The sequence below is a fragment of the Ascaphus truei genome, chromosome 1 (genome assembly GCF_040206685.1).
Source record: "Ascaphus truei isolate aAscTru1 chromosome 1, aAscTru1.hap1, whole genome shotgun sequence".
Lineage (NCBI taxonomy): Eukaryota > Metazoa > Chordata > Amphibia > Anura > Ascaphidae > Ascaphus > Ascaphus truei.
Window position 1 is genome coordinate 117,974,748 of NC_134483.1, and position 23,104 is coordinate 117,997,851.

The window sequence follows — 23,104 nt, forward strand, 5'->3', positions numbered from 1 at the left end:
CACAGCTATACAGCTAAAGAAAAGCTGATTACAGCAAGTAGAGGGAAGAACACGATCGCGTTCCGAGGCGAGCAGCTGCAGGTTTATAATGATCTGTCCCCTGACCCTACTCCTCCGTGAGAAGGGGATCTCCTACAAATGGGGGTTCCCCTTCAAGCTTGTGGTCTCCCATAAGGGCAAATTTCTTACCTTGCGCCATCCAGAGGACATGGAGCACCTGGCCAAAGTCCTGGGACTCCCGCTGGAGCCCTTCCAGCCGGAACACCGCCCGGATGGCTGGCCACGAGATAGAGACAGAGATGATATCCCCGTCCGAGCTTCAGAGAGGATTGCGGAGCAAAGACAGTCCCGGGACAAATAGAGGACTATCCAGTACAAACCTCGGCCCACATTGGAAAAGCCACTCATGCGCACACCACAATTGCAAACACAACAACATCTAAAGGGAAATTATGTACCCCCCCCCAAAATGGCGACGGGAACCCTCATACCTCCACACGTGGCCACCCCTCTCTCTGGCGATTGCGGCAGCTCACGTTCGATCACGGATGCAGCATTAAACCACAGCCGCCCAAGGACACCACAGCAAGCGCGGGTCTCCATGGAGCTGACTCTGGTACCTCGAGGAAGGCCCTGGCTCGTATAGCCTCCAACTCCAAGGAGCCCTCAAGATGGCGACGGGTGAGTCCATTTCTCCCCACGTGGAACTTCTTTGCCCTGCAGCTACCTGGGGTCCTCCACAAGATGGCGCCCGAGGAGGACCCGCACCAACGAGACGCTCCCCTCCGCCCTAGACGAGCGCCGGCTGACGTCATCAGAAGGCGCAACGGGTTCCCGCCTCCGACGTCAGACGCACCAGAGCGGACCTACGGCTGCCCGCGAGGAACATCCGGCTCCACCCGACGCCCAACTACTGGCCGCTCCCCCTCCGCCTACGCTTGGCCCCACGTACCCGAGCCTGGTCCCCCCCTGCACCCTCCCCCAATCCCGACAGCACACCTCCCCGTGCCAACGGCACCCGGTCCCCTGACCCCCCCCCCTCTACCCCCCCCACGCAAGACCCCGATCAGAGCATACCTGGACCGGCCCCCCACAGATGATCAACGGAGGTCTGAACTGGTACAGATGCAGCCCCCCAAGGCACTCACCACTGGGTAACTCCTCATTATAACATACTACTCTAGGTGCGGCCCCTGCCTACCTCCCCCTCTCCTATCCCCCTTACCCTCCCCCCCCTCCCCCCTCACACGCCGATCTCCCCCTCACCTCCCATCTCCCCCCCCCCCCCCGCCTTCCTGACCTCCCCCCCCCCTCCCCCCTCTCCCCCCCTCTACCTTCCCATTCCCCCCCCCTCCTATGAAAGACGTCCCACCTACTTAGGCGAGGAACACTCACAGGTGGAAACGCCCTGGAACTCACCTGCCCTCCAGGACCCGAAAGAGACACTGGGCCTCCCGCTGCACAGTATAGGAAATGACTTATGCCTAAATGATCTGTCGATGCATGCATTGTGTTCACCCCCGCCTCCCCATTCACCCGCCCCCCCCTCCTCCCCCCTCCACCCCCAAACTCCCCCCCCTCCTCCCCCCTCCACCCCCAAACTCCCCCCTACCACTACCCCCCCCCGGCCTCCCCAAGCTCCCCCCTACCACTACCTTCCTCCCCTCTTCCCCCCCCCCCCCCCGCCGATGAAAGACGCCCCTCTCACTCAGGCGTGGAGCACGCCCAGGTGGAATCACCCTGGATCTCACCTGCCCCGCAGGATCCAAAGAGAAGTGGGACTTCCCCCTATACTATGTAGGAGTTGATATATGCCTAGGTGATCTAACAATGCACACATTACACTCGCCTGAAACATTACACATTGCATGAATTGTACCCACTGCAGAACACACATGCGAAATACCTCCCCACCTCCCCCTTCCCCACCCTCCCGCTCCCCCCCCCACCCTCCCTCCCCCAATTCCTCTCCCCCCCCAACCCACCTCCCCCCCCGACTCCCCCAACCCCCCCCCGTCTCCCCCAACCCCTCCCCCCTCCCCCAGACCCCACCTCCCCCCAGTCCACTCCCCCTATGATCAATCCCCCCCCCACCCCCTCCTCCCCCACCCACGGATCATCCCCCTGTTAAATCACAGGTGACTACCGCCGCTCCAAGGAAGCTTAGGAGTGGATTGCTTAAGTTCAGTATTGTATGTAACCAATCTGTCTAGTATTGTATGCACACAGCCTATCTAATACGAGGTACAATGTTAGTATTGAATGCTATGCTTATGATATGTCAGAACTGTTCTCCCCCCCTTCTACCCCTTATCTCCCCCCCAACCCCCTCCCTCCTCCCATATCACCCCCCTTTTCCTCCCACACCCTCCCCCAATTCCTCCCCTCCACCCCCCCACCCTCCTCTCTTTCCCCTCTTCTCACACCAAGGACCACACAACGGAGGGGACGCACCCGAACCTCACCGCCCCGGGAGGGCCCAAGAGACCTCAGGCTCATTCAACCCTTATAGACACCTACCCGAGCGGTCAAGGTACACACTATGAGCGCCTGTATACACAGTATAGAAGCCAGGTACACATTAATCGGACTCTTCCCAGAAGCGGTCCCCTACCCAGCCTACCCCTGAACCCCCCACCCACTCACCTCCCCCCCACCGCCCACCCTCAGAACTGAGCAGCCCAGCGCCTGCCCTCTCCCCTTCCAACTCCCCACATTGCCCATACAGGAGAGAAACCCAATCTCCTGGGACACCCACGGTCTGCATGTTTTGGCTGTAACTTCCAATAGCTATGGGTCTCTACTCGGCCCACCCATACTGGAGACAGTCGTCGGACCCGCCCCCCTAGAGTCTTAAACCACCCCAACCGGTCTATAAACCAGATCAGTTTCAAACTTTACAGACTCCAATAGGGTCTACCTTCCCTCTTTTCTACCTCAGCTGATCCTATCCCAGCGGTTCCCCTCCCACCCTACCCCCCGTCCCACTTGGCTGTCCAGCTACCATCTTAACTCAAAGTTTACAAATAGTCAACGTCCATTCCAAACAGAATGTCACGCCAACAAGCTCTAAAGTTTATTTCCCTAAATGTCAAGGGCCTCCACAACACCAGAAAAAGACGCCTGGCCCTACAGGAGCTTAAGAGGTTGGGAGGCGATGTTGTTTTCCTCCAGGAGACACACTTCACATCTCGGGAGCCGCCTAAAACATTCCAGCATGTGTATCCGATGAGCTACTTTGCCTCATATAGTAGTAAACGCAGAGGGGTCGCCATTCTGATTCGTCAGGGCACCCCATTTAATCTTACTAAAATCCAGGCAGATCCAGAGGGAAGATTTATTGTGGTCTACGGTTCGCTCTCAGGCTCGGCAATCGCCCTTATTAACCTATATGCCCCAAACGAGAACCAGACAGATTTCTTAAAAACAGTTCTGGCAGAAATTGACCCCCAATACCTATCATCGCTACTTATCGCAGGCGATCTAAATATGGCTCTCAACCCTGAAGAAGATAAATCGAGCCTCCCAGGGCGACAACAATCCACCCAGTCACAAAGACTGGGGAAAAAATTCAAGGACATAATGGGGGACTTTTCACTTTTAGACATTTGGAGAACACAACACCAGGGGCAAAGGGATTATACCTTTTACTCGGCCCCTCACCAGACATATTCCCGTATAGACTACTTTCTTGCTACCAAGAACATCCTAGAAGCCGCCCTAGATACTGACATCGGCCCAATCACGTGGTCAGATCATGCTCCTATCACCCTGACCCTATCCATTCCATTCGTGAAAACAACCTCATATTCCTGGAGACTGAACGACTCCCTATTGAATCACTCGGAGACAGTACGGGAGATCAAAAAATCCCTTAAGGAATATTTCCGGATAAATATAGGCACTGTTGCCTCTCCAGCGAGCCTGTGGGAAGCCCATAAGGCGACAATCAGAGGACATTTTATCTCGATTGCCTCCCATCGGAAAAAAACTAAACTTAAACAAAGCAAAGAGCTAACAGACAAAATAATAAGCTTAGAACAACAGCATAAAAATAACCCTTCCCGGAAAATTTATAAACAGTTGACTTCTGCCAGAAGCGACTTAAGAATAATTCAAATGGACAATGTCGAAAAAGCTCTTAAATGGACGGGTGAGAGGTATTACGATAAAGGGAACAAGGCCGACAGACTTCTTGCTAGCAAGTTACGAGGCATACACAAAAGATCGCAAATAACGGCGATTCGGAATAGTGCTGGTGAGCTCCTACACAATGAAAAAAAAATTGCAGAGGAATTCACTAAATTTTACTCTAAATTATATAACCTAAGGGCTCACTCTGCTAGCCCAGACCCGAAGGAGCTATCGGCTACCATTGATTATCTAGCTGACTGCGACCTCCCCTCATTAACAGAGGAGGAACTCCTTCTCCTAAACGCCAAAATAACGGCGGAAGAACTAGAATGGGCCGTTAAGGCCTCCAAAATTTCTAAAGCACCGGGCCCTGATGGTTTCACAAATGCCTACTATAAGAAGTTTCTCCCCATTCTGTCCACCCACCTTTTACAATTGTTCAACTCATTTCTAGAAGGATGTCCTATCCCATCTTCAATGTCGTCCGCCAATTTGGCCATAATCCTTAAAGAAGGGAAGGACCCCACACAATGCGGTAGCAATAGACCAATCTCGCTGTTGAACAATGATCTAAAACTATACAGTAAAATATTGGCGAACAGACTTAATCCAATTCTCCCGAGACTAGTACACATGGACCAGGTCGGGTTTGTCCTGGGCCGTCAGGCCTCAGACAATAACCGTAAAATCATTAACCGTGTTGACCATGCCCACCTTACAGACTCACAAGCTATGTTACTAAGCTTAGACGCAGAGAAGGCATTTGACAGAATTGACTGGCTGTTCCTAGACCAAACATTAAAAAAATTCGGATTCAGGGACTCCTTTCTTACGGGTGTCCAGGCGCTCTACCAAACTCCATCCGCCTCAGTTAGACTATCGGGTGGAGGAGCGGAACAAATCCACATTCGAAATGGTACCCGACAGGGTTGCCCCCTCTCCCCTCTCCTTTTCGCTCTCACGATTGAACCACTGGCGGCCAAAATAAGACAAAACCCAAACATCCAGGGTATACCTATGGCCACTGAACAATACAAAATTTCCCTATTCGCTGACGATATTATCCTGACCTTGACCAGACCCCTAACTTCCCTCCCCAACCTCCAGATGGAACTGACGGAGTTTGGAAAGGTATCAGGATATAAAATAAACAGCGACAAATCTGAGGCCCTAAATATTAGTCTTCCCGACCCCACAATCAAACTCCTCAAGCTAAATTTCAGCTACCGATGGTGCCCCTCATGCATTAAGTATCTGGGAATTAATGTATCTAGGCACTATCGGGACCTATATAGGGATAACTACCCGAAACTATGGGATCAGATCAAAAGGGATCTAGATCGGTGGGAAGGTTATCAGATCTCATGGATTGGGAGGATGATCTCTACCAAAATGAATATACTCCCAAGAATGTTGTACCTATTCCAGACGCTCCCAATCCAGGTCCCTGCCGCCGATCTAAAATATATACAGAATAGACTACTCCACTTCATTTGGCAGGGTAAGAGACCCAGGGTAGCCAGATCAGTCCTGATGACCACGAGATCCAGAGGAGGGATGGGGGTGCCTGACCTATATAAATATTACCTAGCCGCTCAGCTCAGGCAGGTAGTAATGTGGAACTCAGACCCGACCCGATGTTGCTGGGTGGGAATGGAAACTCGGTGTGCCAAACTGCCTTCTCTGCAAGCCTGCCTCTGGAGCCTGAACAGAGGAGATGGCCACTTACACAATCTTAAGCTACATGCCTCACGATTCACGTGGGACACCTGGTCCAGTTGCAAACTTAAATTTAACCTCACATCCATAAACTCACAACTCACCCCCTTCGTTAATAACCCTAAATTCCCTCCAGGATGCGGATCTAAGCTGTTCGCCCACTTTTACACACGGGGTATAGAGGCGATTGCCGATGTACTGAGCCTAGGGAAGCTCCTGAGCTACCAAGAACTGAGGAACAAATTTAAAATTACAAAATTGGACACCTTTAAATATCTACAAATTAGAAACTTTGTCAGAACTACGTGCCCTCATCCAGAATACCCCACTCTCACTACGTTTGAACTTTTGTGTGAGGACAAGTCTTACCAGAAGGGACTCATCTCGGACATATACAATATTCTAATGCGCTCAACGTCCCCTACACAGCACGACTACATGCTGCGATGGTCAGCTGACCTAAACGTTGATATAGAAAGAGAGACTTGGGAGGAAATCTGGCAGGCAGCCTCAGAAACTTCCCTTTGCACCACAATTAAGGAAAACATCTATAAGATCATGTTTGGCTGGTATCTTACCCCAGCACGATTAAACCAGATGTACCCTCTGGCATCAGACCAATGTTGGAGAGGCTGTGGTAATAGAGGGGACATGGCCCACATCTGGTAGACCTGTCCAGAAATTGTGAAATACTGGGCCAAGGTCCAAATTCTTATAAAAGAGGTCACAGGCCTAGAAATTCCTATTGAACCACTGACCTTCCTGTTGGCAGCACCCATGCCGAATATAGTTCGGCCCACCAGGAAATTAATATCCTTCATTCTCACTGCGGCGAGATGCTGTATTGCGGCCTCCTGGAGGAAAACAGCTACGCCAGCGCTCAATACAATAAAGAAAAGGATTGGGGAAGTAATGACTATGGAAAGGCTCACAGCCAACATCAGACAAAAAACCCCGGCCTTTGAGGCTATCTGGGAACCCTGGTTCCACTTTACCAGAGCGCCCCGACCAACCCAGGGGGGTGGGAGACTAACTCCCCCTCCATAAGAAAAAATTAGTACGAATCTCACCAGCTACACCCTATCAGCCAAGTAGGACGACAATACCCTCCCCCCCCATCCCCCTCCCCCCCCCCCCTTTCCTCCCACCCCCTCAACTACCCCACCACCCTCCCTCCTTACCTTCTCTCTATGAAGGCTCCCCCCCCCTTTTTTCATGGACAACTTAGGTTGCCTTTCTTTCCCCCGCTTTAAAAAAATATGTTTTGGAAAATGTTAGGCTACAAAATATGTCAGAAATGTTGTATTCTCTAAAAATGCCTAATAAAAACATTGGGGGGAAAAAAATTCACATTTTGGCATATACTGGTTTTTGACCATTTTCCAATAGTCAGTGAGTGCTGGAACATTTCAGTGTGTTTATATATTGATTTGGGAGGAACGGGGGTCCTCTCGCTGTTCCTTATTGCACCCTGCAAACGATATCATATTTACCTTGCTTCAAGTGTGCGGTCTACCATTATTGTTTTATATATAACAGAAGATATTTCCACCACAAGCTCAGAGTGTGTGCATGATGTGACATAAATTGGCCAACACATGCAGATCTCATTGTGAAATCTTAATATCAATCTCCTAAAATATCAGATAAACTACTGCCTCAGAATCCCATAATGCACCCGCTTGAGGCAGGGCTTAAGAGATTAAACGTTTTTTATACATACCAGATTGCGGTATTTGACGATCTGTAATAACAGGCTAGAAACACTAAATACGTTGACTAGGAGTGCTGCATGGTATTTGTATGATTGTTAGTAGCAGTATTTAGGGGAATGTTTGTGTTTAGTAGCCTAGCATTTAAAGCTGCAGTTCAAGCTGATATATATATATATATATTTTTCCCCATTCAATATGTGCATCAATACAATCTGCACACTGACAAGTGATTAGCTACAGATGTAGCGGCCGTTATTCGAACAAATCACGGCGCCGTTTGTGTGCGCTGCTGTACTCCACGCGGCATTAAAGCCGCCAATCGCCCCAGACACACGTGTTTATCGCGGTTGCTTTGTTTGAATTTCATGGATTGTGTGCAATTAAATGCAATGAAATGAATGAATTGTAATGTGTACAGTACTGTGCTACTGTGTCAATTTCAGGTGTTTCAAAACCAGAACACTAAAATGCCATTTTCTGCACTCGCGTCTTTAGGCGGTACGGTTGGAAGAAATCCCGCGCCATCACATGGGTATTCCGAGGTATACACCGCGTGAAGTGTTTCAATAACGGCCGCTGCAGATCGATCTGTTCTCCTGTAATCAAATCGCTTGCTCTGGGCTATTTAATTCAGTTCTTGCACAGCATTTTGGGCAATGTAGTTCCTGGAATATGATTGACTGGGCAGTTACTAGATACAATTGGTGCACTGCTAGAGAGAGGACGGGGCTCAAGAGCCGGAGCCTATCAGAAGGGGAAGGGGCTGTCACTTTGGAAATGCTTCCTAAATTAGAAACATTAAAAAGGTCTTTAAAACATTTTTTTTTTAAATATATGTTACAAGTACTTTTTCATAGTACAGAACCGATTTATTTAAAAAAACAAAAACACGTAGGATATTGCTTGAACTGCTACTTTAAGTTGTTTTGCATGAGCAACATTATTTCTGTACTGGGCCTGATCAAAAGGCATAGCTCCCAGACTCTTCTTACATTCTCTCACATTGTGAAGAAAGTATGGCATTGTGAGCACATGGAGAAATGGACCAGTTTCCTTAACGGTTGTCTTCCCATGTTTAGTAGAACCTGGGATCCCTGGCTAAACGTGATGGGAGCAGAGGTTCAGGACAGATCTCCTTTCACCATACATATACGCCCAGTACAGGGTTCGCTCCCCAATATCTACAATGGTTATACTTTCAACATGTGAATTGATGTACTACGTACTTGGATATTGTTCAAGCTCCCGTTCCCTTTCCAACTTTTTCTGTACTCGTCTACATACAGTAATGTAAAATGAAAAGTAATTTAATAAAATAAAGAAAAAGCAATACCTTCCAACTGTACCTATTTTTTTCTATGCCATGTACTTATTTTTTTTTTTTTTTCCAATGTTTTTATTAGGCATTTTTAGAAAGTACAACATTTCTAACATATATCGTAGCCTTATATTTTCCAAAACATATTTTTTAAGGGGGGAAAAAGAAAGGCAACCTAAGTTGTCCAGGGAAGAGAGGGGGAGCCTTCATAGAGAGAAGGTAAGAGGGAGGGTGATGGGGTAGATGAAGGGGTGTGAGGGAGGGGAGGGGGAGGGGGCTGGGGAGGGTTGTTGTCGACCCACTTGGCTGTTAGGGTGTTTCCGGTGAGATTCGTGTGAGTTTTTTCTTATGGAGGGGGAGTTGGTCTCCCTCTCACCTGGGATGGTCGGGGCGCTCTGGTAAAGTGGAACCAGGGTTCCCAGATATCCTCAAAGGCCGGGGTTTTTTGTCTGATGTTGGCTGTGAGCCTTTCCATAGTCATTACATCCCCAATCCTTTTCTTTATCGTGTTGAGCGCCGGCGTAGTCGTTTTCCTCCAGGAGGCCGCAATACAGCATCTCGCCGCAGTGAGAATGAAGGATATTAATTTCCTGGTGGGCCGAATTATATTCGGCATGGGTGCAGCCAACAGGAAGGTCAGTGGTTCAATAGGAAGTTCTAGGTCGGTGACCTCTTTTATAAGAATTTGGACCTTGGCCCAGTGTTTCACAATTTCTGGACAGGTCCACCAGATGTGGGCCATGTCCCCTCTATTACCACAGCCTCTCCAACATTGGTCTGATGCCAGAGGGTAGATCTGGTTTAATCGTGCTGGGGTAAGATACCAGCCAAACATAATTTTGTAGATGTTTTCCTTAATTGTGGTGCAAAGGGAAGTTTCTGAGGCTGCCTGCCAGATTTCCTCCCATGTCTCTCTTTCTATGTTAACGTTTAGATCAGCTGACCATCGTAACATATAGTCGTGCTGTGTCGGGGACGTTGAGCGCATTAGGATATTGTATATGTCCGAGATAAGTCCCTTCTGGTAAGACTGGTCCTCACATAGATGTTCAAACGTAGTGAGAGCGGGGTATTCTGGATGAGGGCACGTAGCTCTAACAAAATTTCTAATTTGTAGATATTTAAAGGTGTCCAATTCTGTAATTTTAAATTTGTTCCTCAGTTCTTGGTAGGTCAGGAGCTTCCCTAGGCTCAGTACGTCGGCAATCGCCTCTATACCCCGTGTGTGAAAGTGGGTGAACAGCTTAGATCCACATCCTGGAGGGAATTTAGGGTTATTAACGAGGGGAGTGAGTTGTGAGTTTGTGGATGAGAGATTAAATTTAAGTTTGCATCTGGACCAGGTATCCCACGTGAATCGTGAGGCCTGTAGTTTAAGATTGTGTAAGTGGCCCTCTCCTCTGTTCAGGCTCCAGAGGGAGGCTTGCAGAGAAGGCAATTTGGCACACCGAGTTTCCATTCCCACCCAGCAACATCGGGTCGGGTCTGAGTTCCACATTACTACCTGCCTGAGCTGAGCGGCTAGATAGTATTTGTATAGGTCAGGCACCCCCATCCCTCCTCTGGATCTCGTGGTCATCAGGACTGATCTGGCGACCCTGGGCCGCTTACCCTGCCAAATGAAGTGGAGTAGTCTATTCTGTATATATTTTAGATCGGCGGCCGGGACCTGGATTGGGAGCGTCTGGAATAGGTACAACATTCTTGGGAGTATATTCATTTTGGTAGAGATCATCCTCCCAATCCATGAGATCTGATAACCTTCCCACCGATCTAGATCCCTTTTGATCTGATCCCATAGTTTCGGGTAGTTATCCCTATATAGGTCCCGATAGTGCCTAGATACATTAATTCCCAGATACTTAATGCATGAGGGGCACCATCGGTAGCTGAAATTTAGCTTAAGGAGTTTGACTGTGGGGTCGGGAAGACTAAGATTTAGGGCCTCAGATTTGTCGCTGTTTATTTTATACCCTGATACCTTTCCAAACTCCGTCAGTTCCATCTGGAGGTTGGGGAGGGAAGTTAGGGGTCTGGTCAAGGTCAGGATAATATCGTCAGCGAATAGGGAAATTTTGTATTGTTCAGTGGCCATGGGTATACCCTGGATGTTTGGGTTTTGTCTTATTTTGGCCGCCAGTGGTTCAATCGTGAGAGCGAAAAGGAGAGGGGAGAGGGGGCAACCCTGTCGGGTGCCATTTCTAATGTGAATTTGTTCCGCTCCTCCACCCGATAGTCTAACTGAGGCGGATGGAGTTTGGTAAGCGCCTGGACACCCTTAAGAAAGGAGTCCCTGAATCCGAATTTTTTTAATGTTTGGTCTAGGAACAGCCAGTCAATTCTGTCAAATGCCTTCTCTGCGTCTAAGCTTAGTAACATAGCTTGTGAATCTGTAAGGTGGGCATGGTCAACTAAGTTAATGATTTTACGGGTATTGTCTGAGGCCTGGCGGCCCAAGACAAACCCGACCTGGTCCATGTGTACTAGTCTCGGGAGAATTGGATTAAGTCTGTTCGCCAGTATTTTACTGTATAGTTTTAGATCATTGTTCAACAGCGAGATTGGTCTATAGCTACCGCATTGTGTGGGGTCCTTCCCTTCTTTGAGGATTATGGCCAAATTGGCGGACGACATTGAAGATGGGATAGGACATCCTTCTAGAAATGAGTTGAACAATTGTAAAAGGTGGGTGGACAGAATGGGGAGAAACTTCTTATAGTAGGCATTCGTGAAACCATCAGGGCCCGGTGCTTTAGAAATTTTGGAGGCCTTAACGGCCCATTCTAGTTCTTCCGCCGTTATTGTGGCGTTCAGGAGAAGGATTTCCTCCTCTGTTAATGAGGGGAGGTCGCAATCAGCTAGATAGTCAATGGTAGACGATAGCTCCTTCGGGTCTGGGCTAGCAGAGTGAGCCCTTAGGTTATATAGTTTAGAATAAAATTTAGTAAATTCCTCTGCAATTTTTTTTTCATTATGTAGGAGCTCCCCAGCACTATTCCGAATCGCCGTTATTTGCGATCTTTTGTGTATGCCTCTTAGTTTGCTAGCAAGAAGTCTGTCGGCCTTGTTCCCTTTATCATAGTACCTCTGACCCGTCCATTTAAGAGCTTTTTCGACATTGTCCATTTGGATTATTCTTAAGTCGCTTCTGGCAGAAGTCAACTGTTTATAAATTTTCCGGGAGGGGTTATTTTTGTGCTGTTGTTCTAAGCGTATTATTTTGTCTGTTAGCTCTTTGGTTTGTTTAAGTTTAGTTTTTTTCCGATGGGAGGCAATCGAGATGAAATGTCCTCTGATTGTCGCCTTATGGGCTTCCCACAGGCTCGCTGGAGAGGCAACAGTGCCTATATTTATCCGGAAATATTCCTTAAGGGATTTTTTGAGCTCCCGTACTGTCTCCGAGTGATTCAGTAGGGAGTCGTTCAGTCTCCAGGAATATGAGGTTGTTTTCACGAATGGAATGGATAGGGTCAGGGTGATAGGAGCATGATCTGACCACGTGATGGGGCCGATGTCAGTATCTAGGGCGGCTTCTAGAATGTTCTTGGTAGCAAGAAAGTAGGGAATATGTCTGGTGAGGGGCCGAGTAAAAGGTATAATCCCTTTGCCCCTGGTGTTGTGTTCTCCAAATGTCTAAAAGTGAAAAGTCCCCCATTATGTCCTTGAATTTTTTCCCCAGTCTTTGTGACTGGGTGGAGTGTTGTCGTCCTGGGAGGCTCGATTTGTCTTCTATTGGGTTAAGAGCCATGTTTAGATCCCCCGCGATAAGTAGCGAGGATAGGTACTGTGGGTCAATTTCTTCCAGAACTTTTTTTAAGAATTCTGTCTGGTTCTCGTTTGGGGCATATAGGTTAATAAGGGCGATTGCCGAGCCTGAAAGTGAGCCGTATACCACAATAAATCTACCCTCTGGATCGGCCTGGATTTTTGTTATATTAAATGGGGTGCCCTGACGAATCAGAATGGCAACCCCTCTTCGTTTGCTACTAAACGATGAGAAGTAACTCGACGGATACGCTTGCTGAAATGTTTTAGGCGGCTCCTTAGATGTGAAGTGAGTCTCCTGGAGGAAAACCACATCGCCCCCCGACTTCTTTAGTTCCTGGAGGGCTAGGCGTCTCTTCTTATTGTTATGCAAGCCCTTAACATTTAGGGAAACAATTTTTAGCGCTTTTTGTTGAGACATTTTGTCTTAAGTTTTCGTTGGGCCAAGGGTGGGGTCCCCTCTGGTTTGGGGGGGGGGAGGCTTGAGAGGGAGTCTTAGTGACTGGGGTTGCCTGCTCTGTCGGGGAATCTGCGTGTGTGTTGTTGTTGAAGAAGAGCTTAGAGACAAGCAGCCGAAATGGGGGAGAGAGGGGGGGGAGGGAGGAAAGGTTGGGGGGGAAGAGGGGGAGGGTTGGGTGAAGAACCGCTGGGACAGTAACAGCGGGTAGGAGAAGAAGAGAAGAAGGTCGACCCTTATGGGGTCTTAAAGATTGAAAACCGGTCTAATCTAAGGACCGGCTGGAGTGGTATAAGACCCTTGGGGGCGGGTCCGGTAACGGCTTCCAGCAGAGGCGGGCTGGGCAGAGACCCATAACAGTCTTCGGTTACACCCGAGCATACTTTCTCTAGGGTGCCCGAGTTGAAGAAGCTTCTAGGGAACCTGCTGCCGACAGGGCAGGTCTGGGCAATGCTCCCATCGCCCCCTTTTCCTTCATGTGGGGAAGGCTGAGAGGGGATAGCATCTCTTGGTTGCCTGTGTATTGAAATGCGGGTGAGATTGGGGGGGGGGAGTGGGTTGGGGCAGGTGGGAATGGGGGAGTGAGTTGCGTGCAGGAGGATGGGTGCCTAAAGATAAAGGGGGACGAGAGGGGGGGGGGGAGGAAGAGCCACAAGGGGGAAGGAAAGATAGAATGAGAAGGGGGGGGAGGGGGGGGAGGAGAGGGGGGGGGAAGCGAGAGGGGGGGTAGAGGTGAGATGGTGAAGGGGCAGTTCAAGAACATGTTCCCCTTTGTTATTCGTCTTAGCTAGCATAAAACACTCCAAGTACATAATACATTATACAATCCTTTACCACCAGGGTAGATAGTGCCAATCTTTTGGGATAGGCTACACACTCCTGATGTCTGGTGTGATATTGGTATGAGGCGTCATTTCCAGGGAGGTAGGGTCCTTGGGGGGGAGAGGAGGGGGTGAGATAGGGTGGGCAAAAGGGGTGGGGTTGATGGAGAGGGGGGGGGGAGTGGGAGGGAGGGGGGAAAAGGGGGGGGGAGTGGGAGAAGGGAGTACGGGTGGGGGAATAACGGGTATGGGGGGGGGAGAGTGTGGGATTGGTGGTAGGGGTGGGGGGAAGGAAAGGGAAGTGGGGGGGGGGAGGAGGGGGGGAGGTGGGGAGGAGGGGTGGGGGTGGGTGGGGAGGAGGGGTGGGGTGTGTGGGGGGGAGGGGTGGGGGTGGGTGGGGAGGAGAGAGGGGGAGGGTGGTGAGGCGGGGGTGGAGAGGGGGGTGGAGGATGGGGGGGGGTGGAGGACGGGGGGGGGAGAGAGGGGGGTGGGTGGAAGGGGGGGGGAAAGGGGGAGGAGAAGACATATCTCTGCATAAACAACAATTTGTCTCAGCCTGTAAATGAAGCAAGAGTGATAACATGTGATCCATACCGAGCGATAACAGTAGCGGTCGCAACAGCAACAACAAAGCCCTTTCATGGGGCACTGGATCAAAATCAAGGTGGGGAAACTTCTATAACGCTAATGTTAAGTATAAAGAGCAAGGGGGGGGAGGGGTCCTGGGAGCTTGAGGGTAGGGGTCAGTGGCTAAACCTGCTCATTCGTCTAGTGGGGGCTAACACAACTGTAGGGTAGTGAAGGGGAAACCCTGCTGAATTTAGGGGTGGTGGGGAGAGACTCAGAGGGGAATATATATGGGTTTCACAGTTTTACAGACCCTGTCCCTGGAGGCAAGACCACGGGAGGGCGCGTGTGGGGCTGTGTAGTCTTGTGCCGGCGGCTCTCCTCCAGGGAGGGTGTCTGTCGAGGATAAAAGAATGCCCAGATAGGGCCCATTGGCCGAGGGGGGGGGGGGGAAGCGCCAGACAGCCCCGAGCTGGGAGTATCATGTGGCGTCAGCTGGATGTCACTCGGGGGCCCCGGCGTTCCGGTCCAGGCACCGCCGCCAGGTCCAGGCGAGGCCTCCGTCGGCCCGGGTTGCGCATGATGCTGACGTCACCCCCGGCGCGTCCGTTGGCCTCGCGACGCTCCGCGGATGGGACTGGCTGCCGGGTTCCGGCGGGGTCTCCATCTGCGCCGGATGTGAGTCGCGCAGTCAGCTGACGTCGGCTGTAGCGCGCCGTCAGACCTCGTGGAGCTCCGCAGACGGGGACGTCTCTCTCGGGCGCCATTTTGTGGAGGGAGATGTGCAGCTCAGCCAGGGAAGCCACGAGGACCGGCATGCTCGCTTCGGACGCCATTTTGGGAGAGCCTTGGAGCAGGCGGTAGTGTTTACCCCGACGGACACCGGGGGCAGCTGTGGGGATCCGAAGTCGGCTGTGCGGCGTCTGCCCTCCGATTGCCCATGGTAGGATTTCTGGAACTGGGGATGAAGAGGGGCCCCCCCGCGGCTCCGGCCCGGAGGTCTTCTGCCTGGGCTAGTGAGATCGCGTCCGACGCCATTTTGGAGGAGTTTCGGGGCTGACGATGGCGTGGGCCCGGGCGGGAGATTGATTTGCTGGTGAGTCTTTTCTTATCTGTCCCGGGATTGCCTTTGCTCGGCTATCCGCTACGATGCTCTCACAGGCTGATCCTCTTTGTCCTGGTCCCGGTTACCATCTGGGTGGGCAGGTTGGAGGGAGTCCACGGGAAGGCCCAGGGCTTTTGCTAAGTGCACCATATCTTCAGGGTGCCGGATGGTGAGAAATTTGCCCTTGTGGGGAATAATCAATTTAAAAGGAAACCCCCATCTGTAGTTTATTTCTTTCTCACGAAGGAGTAATGTTAGGGGACGTAGTGCTTTGCGTCGGTCCACTGTGAGCTTGGAAAGGTCGTTATAGACCTGAAGCGGGTCGCTTCGGAACGCGATCGTGTCTCTCCCCCTGCTAGCTCCTATTAGTTTATCTTTGGTGGAGTAACTGTGGAGTCGCACGATCACGTCCCGCCGGCGGTTGGGGTCCTCGGAGCGCGGGCCCAGGGCTCTGTGCGCCCTGTCCATTTCCAAATCCCGGGAGTCAAGGTCTGGGCATAGGGAGAGGAAGAAGTCCTTCAGGTATGCTCGCAGATGTGTGGGTAGCACTGCCTCAGGGATGCCGCGGATCCGCAGGTTCTGGCGGCGATCCCTGTTTTCCTGGTCCTCCAATCCGTCTCTTAGTGTATTTATTTCTTGGCCCAGGCGTATGATCTCATCATCGGCCTCTGACTGGTGGTGTAAAGCCTCGTCCAGTCTGGTCTCCAGTGTGGTAGTGCGTTCCTGCAGTCCCTGGATATCCTGCCTAATTTCTGCCACTGCGTCTTTTATATTGGCCTGTAATGACCGTTGGAGCTTGGAAAGGAGTTCCTCCAGGTATGTCTTTGTGATCCCCCCGTCCGGGGAAGAGGGGGTCTCGGTAGGGCTCGCTGAGTCTGAGAGGCCTTGTTTGCCTCGTGGGCCTGAAGCCTGGGGGCCATCTTGCCTTCTATTCCCTGTCTCACCAGGCTGTTTTGCAGGAGAGAAGAACTTCCCCACTCCCTGAGTCGGGGGATTTTTCCCCTTATTAGCCATCCCTCTGGTTTTAGAGGGTCGTCAGGGGCTTTTTTCGGGGTTTTTGCCCGGGGTAAAAGGGTTTAAATCAGCAGTTATTCAGGAGGGTCTCTGGAGCTCAGCTTTTACCCGACTGTCCTGGATGACGTCATAGACACGCCCCCCCGCCATGTACTTATTAAAGCCAGGTGATAAAAAAAAAAAATACGCTAACCATCAATATTTAGGCTACCAGTTTAATATAATGTGTATTATTCATCATAAAAGATATTACAATTTAATAGAGCGTTATTTTCTTTATTTATATTCAGACTGCGTTAATATTCAGCATTGTAATTTGTATGTCATTTATCATGTGAATACATTAAATATAATGGGAGGCAAGGTACATTCATTAATATTCAGGATACATAGATCCTCATAACACTATTCAGATCATTATGTTAAGATATATTTGTAATGGAAAATAACATCATTAATATTCAAGCTACATAGATTTCTATCCTCGTATTTATCAAGTGAATATACATTAAATGTCATACGTAACAATGCACGTTCTTTTTACCAATCATCTAAAGGGTATACAGAGCCTTAATATTGTATTCTGTATGTACATTCGCTCGTGATGATATTAAATAATGCATTTTCTTCAATTACAAATAAGCTAGACACACATTCAGCACGCCAGACCTGCTCAATCCATTTAATTAAATAGCACTATTGTAGTGCTTTTGATTGTGTGGAATTTAAAAAAAATGGCAACAAATAACACAATAGCTTTTATCATTCTTTTTCTATTACTTCTTTCCCTGGCTGGCATTGTATCCAAGCTTGTAAGGACACTTCAGCGCATTATCATATGAATAAAAATGTGCCAAAGCCGTCCACATTATGTTTCCGAATGATGCATCCAACACAATGACACTGAATCTAAATATTCAGAGATTTCAAAAATGCATGTTTACCGACTGTGTGAAGGGTGCTTCTTTCTTTTCTTAAGAAGGACACTGCTTGCTTGTTAACTATATTTAATACCTTACAAAAGGGTGCCTTGTTTGTCAGGCAAATGAAGCTATAATGGGGTTAATTAACAATAATTGTTCTTCTAGTACAGTTTGGCTTAGTAACAGCACTGTTTGAGGTGGGAGAGCCCCGTTTAAAGCTACAGATGTACAGTAAATAGCTTAATCGGCCTCTCTGATTTAATATGGTGGGATAAGATTTTCTGTACCATCTACGCCATTGAATCCCATACAAACTCAGCCATATTGTAAAATTACAACAGGATATGCAGTGTTCCCACTAGGAAGAATGAGGCTGGCTACATCTGAAAGTCTGAATTAGGAACACATATTGGCGTTGCAATAAAGTAAAAGCACTCAAAAGACGCAACACCACTACCATTTTAGCATCCAATTTATCATTTAACTAATTTGGCAAATTTAGGACTGGAAATCAAACTACAAAATGAACTGGAACTGTATATGCGTATGCATTAGGGATTGGTTATGGGAGCATTAGGACTGAGGGTAGAATGCAGCACCACTTTCAAGATCTCAAGAACCAGTGGGTTCGTGTCACTTCGAATTAACACTTTGTTTATAGAAAAAATTAACAGCTCCTCCTTTTCCCAGTAAAAAACAGAGAAAATACTGTGCGCTACTATCTAACCCAAAATTTAGAATATAAATATAGTGCAGTGACTAAACCACATAAATAAGTGACCAAGAAATAAATCACAATAACCACAGTGAGGGTGTATATATGAAGAAATTATATCACATAACCGTGTATTTGTAGAGGCGTCTGCTGCTATAAACACAGGGGGTGGCTCAGCACCCCCCACACCCTAAGAAATGGAAACAAAAGAAACAGCGCACAACGCCAAATAGTGAAGCATATGATACTATCTATTTTAGTACTAATATTGTGTTTCTTTTATTCCAGCATGCTTTTAATTATTTATGCTAGGTTTAGTTTATGTTTATAAAATCTTTTTATTATGTATGTAGTTAATAAAGTTGTTTTAAAAGTAATGATTTCATCTTCCCTATCACTTTAACCATTACCTAGTCTAGATGATTGGTCCATTTTTAATTGTTTGACCAATGAGACATCTTTGTTAGGTACTTAAGACCTCTGGGTAATGGCTAAATTATTCCCTGAAGAAGTAGTTTATTCTACGAAACATGTTGGATGATTTTTATCTAGTGCCTTAATATTGCCATTGCCTCCTTTGGCTTCACCCTGTTAGTATTGCTCCCGGTGGTAATTTTGGGCATATGAGAGACTTTGACTGCCTCCCTGCCGGTTCCCTCGCTGCTGCGGAGACTGTGACGTCATCACGCAGTATCCCGTGACGGAGCGACAACGTGGCACGCCGAGTGTACCCTTGCAGAGCTGAGGTCTTACCCCCGTACAGTGGATCTGCTCGCTGAGCCACATGAGCTGCACCAGACGGCTTGGAAGCGCGAGCGGTCCCACCAAGCACCAATACCTGCAACGGAGCGTGGTTGCTGTAAAGGGAAATCCCCTTGGGAGCGATGTACTGCTCGCTGAGGGGTTTTGGGCATTAATCCTGCTCCTGAACCAACGTAGCGCCCCCGCTGAGAGAAGCAAGCTGCAGACTCTTCTGACAACAGTTGCTGAGTGGTAACTTGTGTGAAACACACTAAATGCACCTATTCCACTGTTTTGATGTACGCAGATTTATTACCCTGTAATTACTAATATATAGCATTACTTGCTTCACTATTTGGCGTTGTGCGCTGTTTCTTTTGTTTCCTCCTTTTCCCAGGATGGGAACATTGGGGTCTTTGTAGCTGAACTGCTCTGTTTCCAGCTTCGGGGACCCATCCCCAGTTACCGAGATACTTCCTGGCATCAGCATTTTAGTCCCCTCCAGGTATAACAAAATCTCCCACGTCACGCGGGCCAATAGAAAGCTGCAATGTCATCTGTTGAGCCTTCCTATTGGCAGGCGTGACATGCGCAATTTAAAACCCAGTCGAAACCATTAAGTAACGCTGATACCTTTACTGGTAATTATCCAGAGAATCCAGGGGTCACCGGAGCAGATATTAGCGCCGTTCAGCTTCGGGACCCCCCTAGTTCCAATCATGTAAGGAAAACCATTTATTTATTTTTAAAAGGGGGCAGGGAGGTTCAGTAGGGGGAACTGCTATATTCAAACTCAGCTCCACATAAAAACGTAGGGAGGTCAGATGATCTCCCCATACCCTGGACACCAAATATTAGGTGAGCTATTTGGCCAAGAATACATAGCCCGTGTAAATGTATGATATGTGCAGTACATTAAGCTTGCTTTGATATATAAATATAAACAAACAACTCTGTGCCTTGCACATATCTATGTTAGGTTTAATTTAATTTGTTGGCTACTGTAGGTTCCATAACCCAATGCGTTGCAAGACACTCTCAAACACACACACACAGGCCCACACAAGGCACATTATAGGTATATAAATGAAAATAATCAACCAAAAGTACAGCCCTCTTTTAAATTGTGCAAAGAGACCAGATAAAATACCCATGTCATTCTTACAGTTCAGTGTGACATTCCTCAGCAATTTACAATTTGGCAAAAGTTTGATGCAAAACGATGGGAAAAGTATGTCAAGTAAAAAGTAGAAGTAGCGGTGTTAGTCAGGCTGCGATTGTGCAGAGTAAATTAATGCTTCAGTATTAGGTGACAGTTTTTTTTTTTAATTTGGACTAACAATTGATATTAGAAGACAAGCTTTAAGAGTTCTATTCCTCCAATCAAAGAACCTATTAGGAGGTATATCGGGGAGCAGGGGTTCCCAAGACAAAATTAATGGGGGTTCTGCTCCATAGACCCTGGGCTTCAAACAAAAAATAAAAAAGTGGCTTTAACCCAATTGCTGTACAGTATCCATTTTGATGCATCATTGATTTACACTGTTATTATATATTGTGATAGTCAATGTCTATCTGCTGGAGCAGTGCAGCTAGTGTTGGTTCCAGCGTGCAGGAGGTTAAATTCCTCCTGGAGAGGCTAGCTACAGGTGTAGCTAATTAGCAAGAGAACTCCTGATGAAACAAGGGTTTTAAACGCAGGCAGGTAACTGCTTATACAGAGATTTTTGTCTGGCTACCTGTTCCAGAGCCTGCGGAGTGAGACCAAGAGGCTGTAGGGACTGCCCAGGGGGATGTGCCTGGTACCTGCAGGACCCTTTGACTGTGAACAGGGGGAGCTACGAGGGCCAGAGAATCGCCATGAGGGCGTGAAGAGTTAAAGGATGCAAATCTGCTGTGGAAGCAGGGTGGTCCTGTCCAGGACATTGGGATCCAGAGGTGATTTCCTGGACTCTCGTGGGACTGAGCCCCAACAAGAGATAAGGACAAAATAATGTGTATTTGGGGTACCTAAGGACTGTTGATATTGTTGCTAACCTGGTGGGTTAATTAAAGCTGAGAACCAGTTTAGTTGGCCAGTGACAGAGAGGGAGCTGTTTAGACAGTTTCCTGATAGGAGTAGGCTTTATTTTTATGGGTTTTTTTCCTTAAAAAGGGACGGTGGGCCTATTATTGTGTTATTTAAACCCCTGTAAATAAACCCTGTTTAAAGAAATACAGCGTTTCCTGCCTTAATATGGGAAACAAGACCCTGCAACGTGACTGCGGCATCACAATATGTGCCCGATGCAGCGGGACCCTTCTGACATATCAGGTACATTTTAGGCACTTTCTCATTTTCTAGGGGCAGATTCGGCTGTCCACTCCAACGGAGCAGTCAGCCCGATCCACAATGGAAGTGGAGCCCGTTTCCACCATCTAGGGGTGCACCCCGAGATAACTCAAGGAGCAATCACGTACGGCGTTCCCATCACTGTAAATGTTAATTAACCCCAACGTCCAATTTTCCCTCCTGAGCACTACTGCACATTGAGCTAATGAACCAACATTCAAGTTCTTCAGAGACGAAATAGCAGCGCTTTGGAGACCTCACAGGTCTCTTGTTCAAACGTACAACTGAACCGTCTCAGTAGGCAAGGAGACATGCGCTTTCTGCAAGTTCTGTACACTACAACACAATCTCTAAAGACCATTTATGTCGCTCCAACAGAAAAGTAGCATCACATACAGCTACTAGATCTTTCAACTACAGCAATTGCAGGTCTGTGAAAGGGTTTTGCAGTTGAGGGATTTTAAGGATCTTAAAGTTTTATTTAAAGTCGAAGTATACTTATCTGAATGAAAGATACAACGGGTAAAATACATGCTCAGAAAGGCCAACCGCTGTGTGGGAGCTGGTCGCTGCTTTCACAATTCACATTGTACTCTTCTGTACAGAATTATACATAGGGTTACCACAAGTTTTTATAATAGGGGACGCGGAAATCCAATATGAAAGTGTGGCATCTGATGAGTGATGATATGCAAATGCTTCGTGCTGAATGGTATCTCCTGCTTGACTGCTATATTCTTTGGTTTTTATCATCTCTGCTCTATACGGGTGGGATGTCATGGTATTATAAAATGAACAGGCAGTGTCCTAACATAATTATTTTAATAATTTAGTATGTCGACCTCTATCTGATGTCTACTTGAGTGTAATGGTTACCTTTTCTATTACATTTTTATGACCAATTTCATTACAGCAATTGTAAGTTCAGCCTATTCACGTCAAGGCTCCAAAACACGTGACAATAATACGCCATGACTGACCTTTCCGGGATAACAGGACAAGTGAATGAAATAAGGGACAATCCCGTATATAAGGGACGTCTTGCAACCCCAACTATACAAGCTCCCAAAATGGCAGGAAGCAAAAAAAAAAGTAAATATCCTTCCCTGACAAAGTACTATAAAAAGATTGGGAACATCGTTTCTGGCTCAACAGCTTCTGGTGGCTTTGTTCTGTGGTCTTTTCTGGCTTCTTATCAAAACATACTCTTATCATGAGTTGTAAACAACACATGAAATCTGAAACGGGCTAAACCCTGCAACTCTCTAATCGGAGCATCAAACAATATTGCAGTGACAAAATGGGATATGATACTTGTTATACGATACATACGTGAGGTACGTTCCCCTGGTGTTAATACCCATCATAAGATCCACCGTCTTCATTGAAGTTTCCAAGGTGTTGGTCAAACTAATGGCACTAGCATTGTTCACCAAGATGTCTATTCCTGGTTAAACAAAATGACAATGATAAAATGTTATGTCTTATACGGCAAGAAAAATAACCAGAAGCGGAATTCTGTTTAAGCACAAAAACAGGTACAGGGTTCATGATGGGGTTAGCAGCACCAAATCTACATTCCAGCTCATTCTCCAGCCTCACATGCCTTCACAGAAAGTGCCCCTCCAATTCTTAAGAATACAAACAAACATTGTGTGATGATATCTTAATGCAGTGTTTTTCAACCAGGGTTCCTTGGGCATCCTAAAGGGTTCCGTGCAATTTTAAGGTCATTTAAAAATTGAACCAAATACAGAATAGTTTACAATGCAATGATC

General features: G+C 47.9%; 1 protein-coding gene across 2 annotated transcripts in view; it reads right to left on the reverse strand.

Moving 5' to 3' along the window:
- The window catches only part of HSDL2 (hydroxysteroid dehydrogenase like 2), a 62,359-nt gene that overhangs the window by 20,651 nt on the left and 18,604 nt on the right, over window positions 1-23,104 (reverse strand). For both annotated transcript variants that reach the window (XM_075593912.1, XM_075593904.1), the window contains exon 5: window positions 22,659-22,773. In XM_075593912.1, the coding sequence (XP_075450027.1) occupies window positions 22,659-22,773 (115 nt within the window). The remainder of the gene's footprint in view (window positions 1-22,658; window positions 22,774-23,104) is intronic.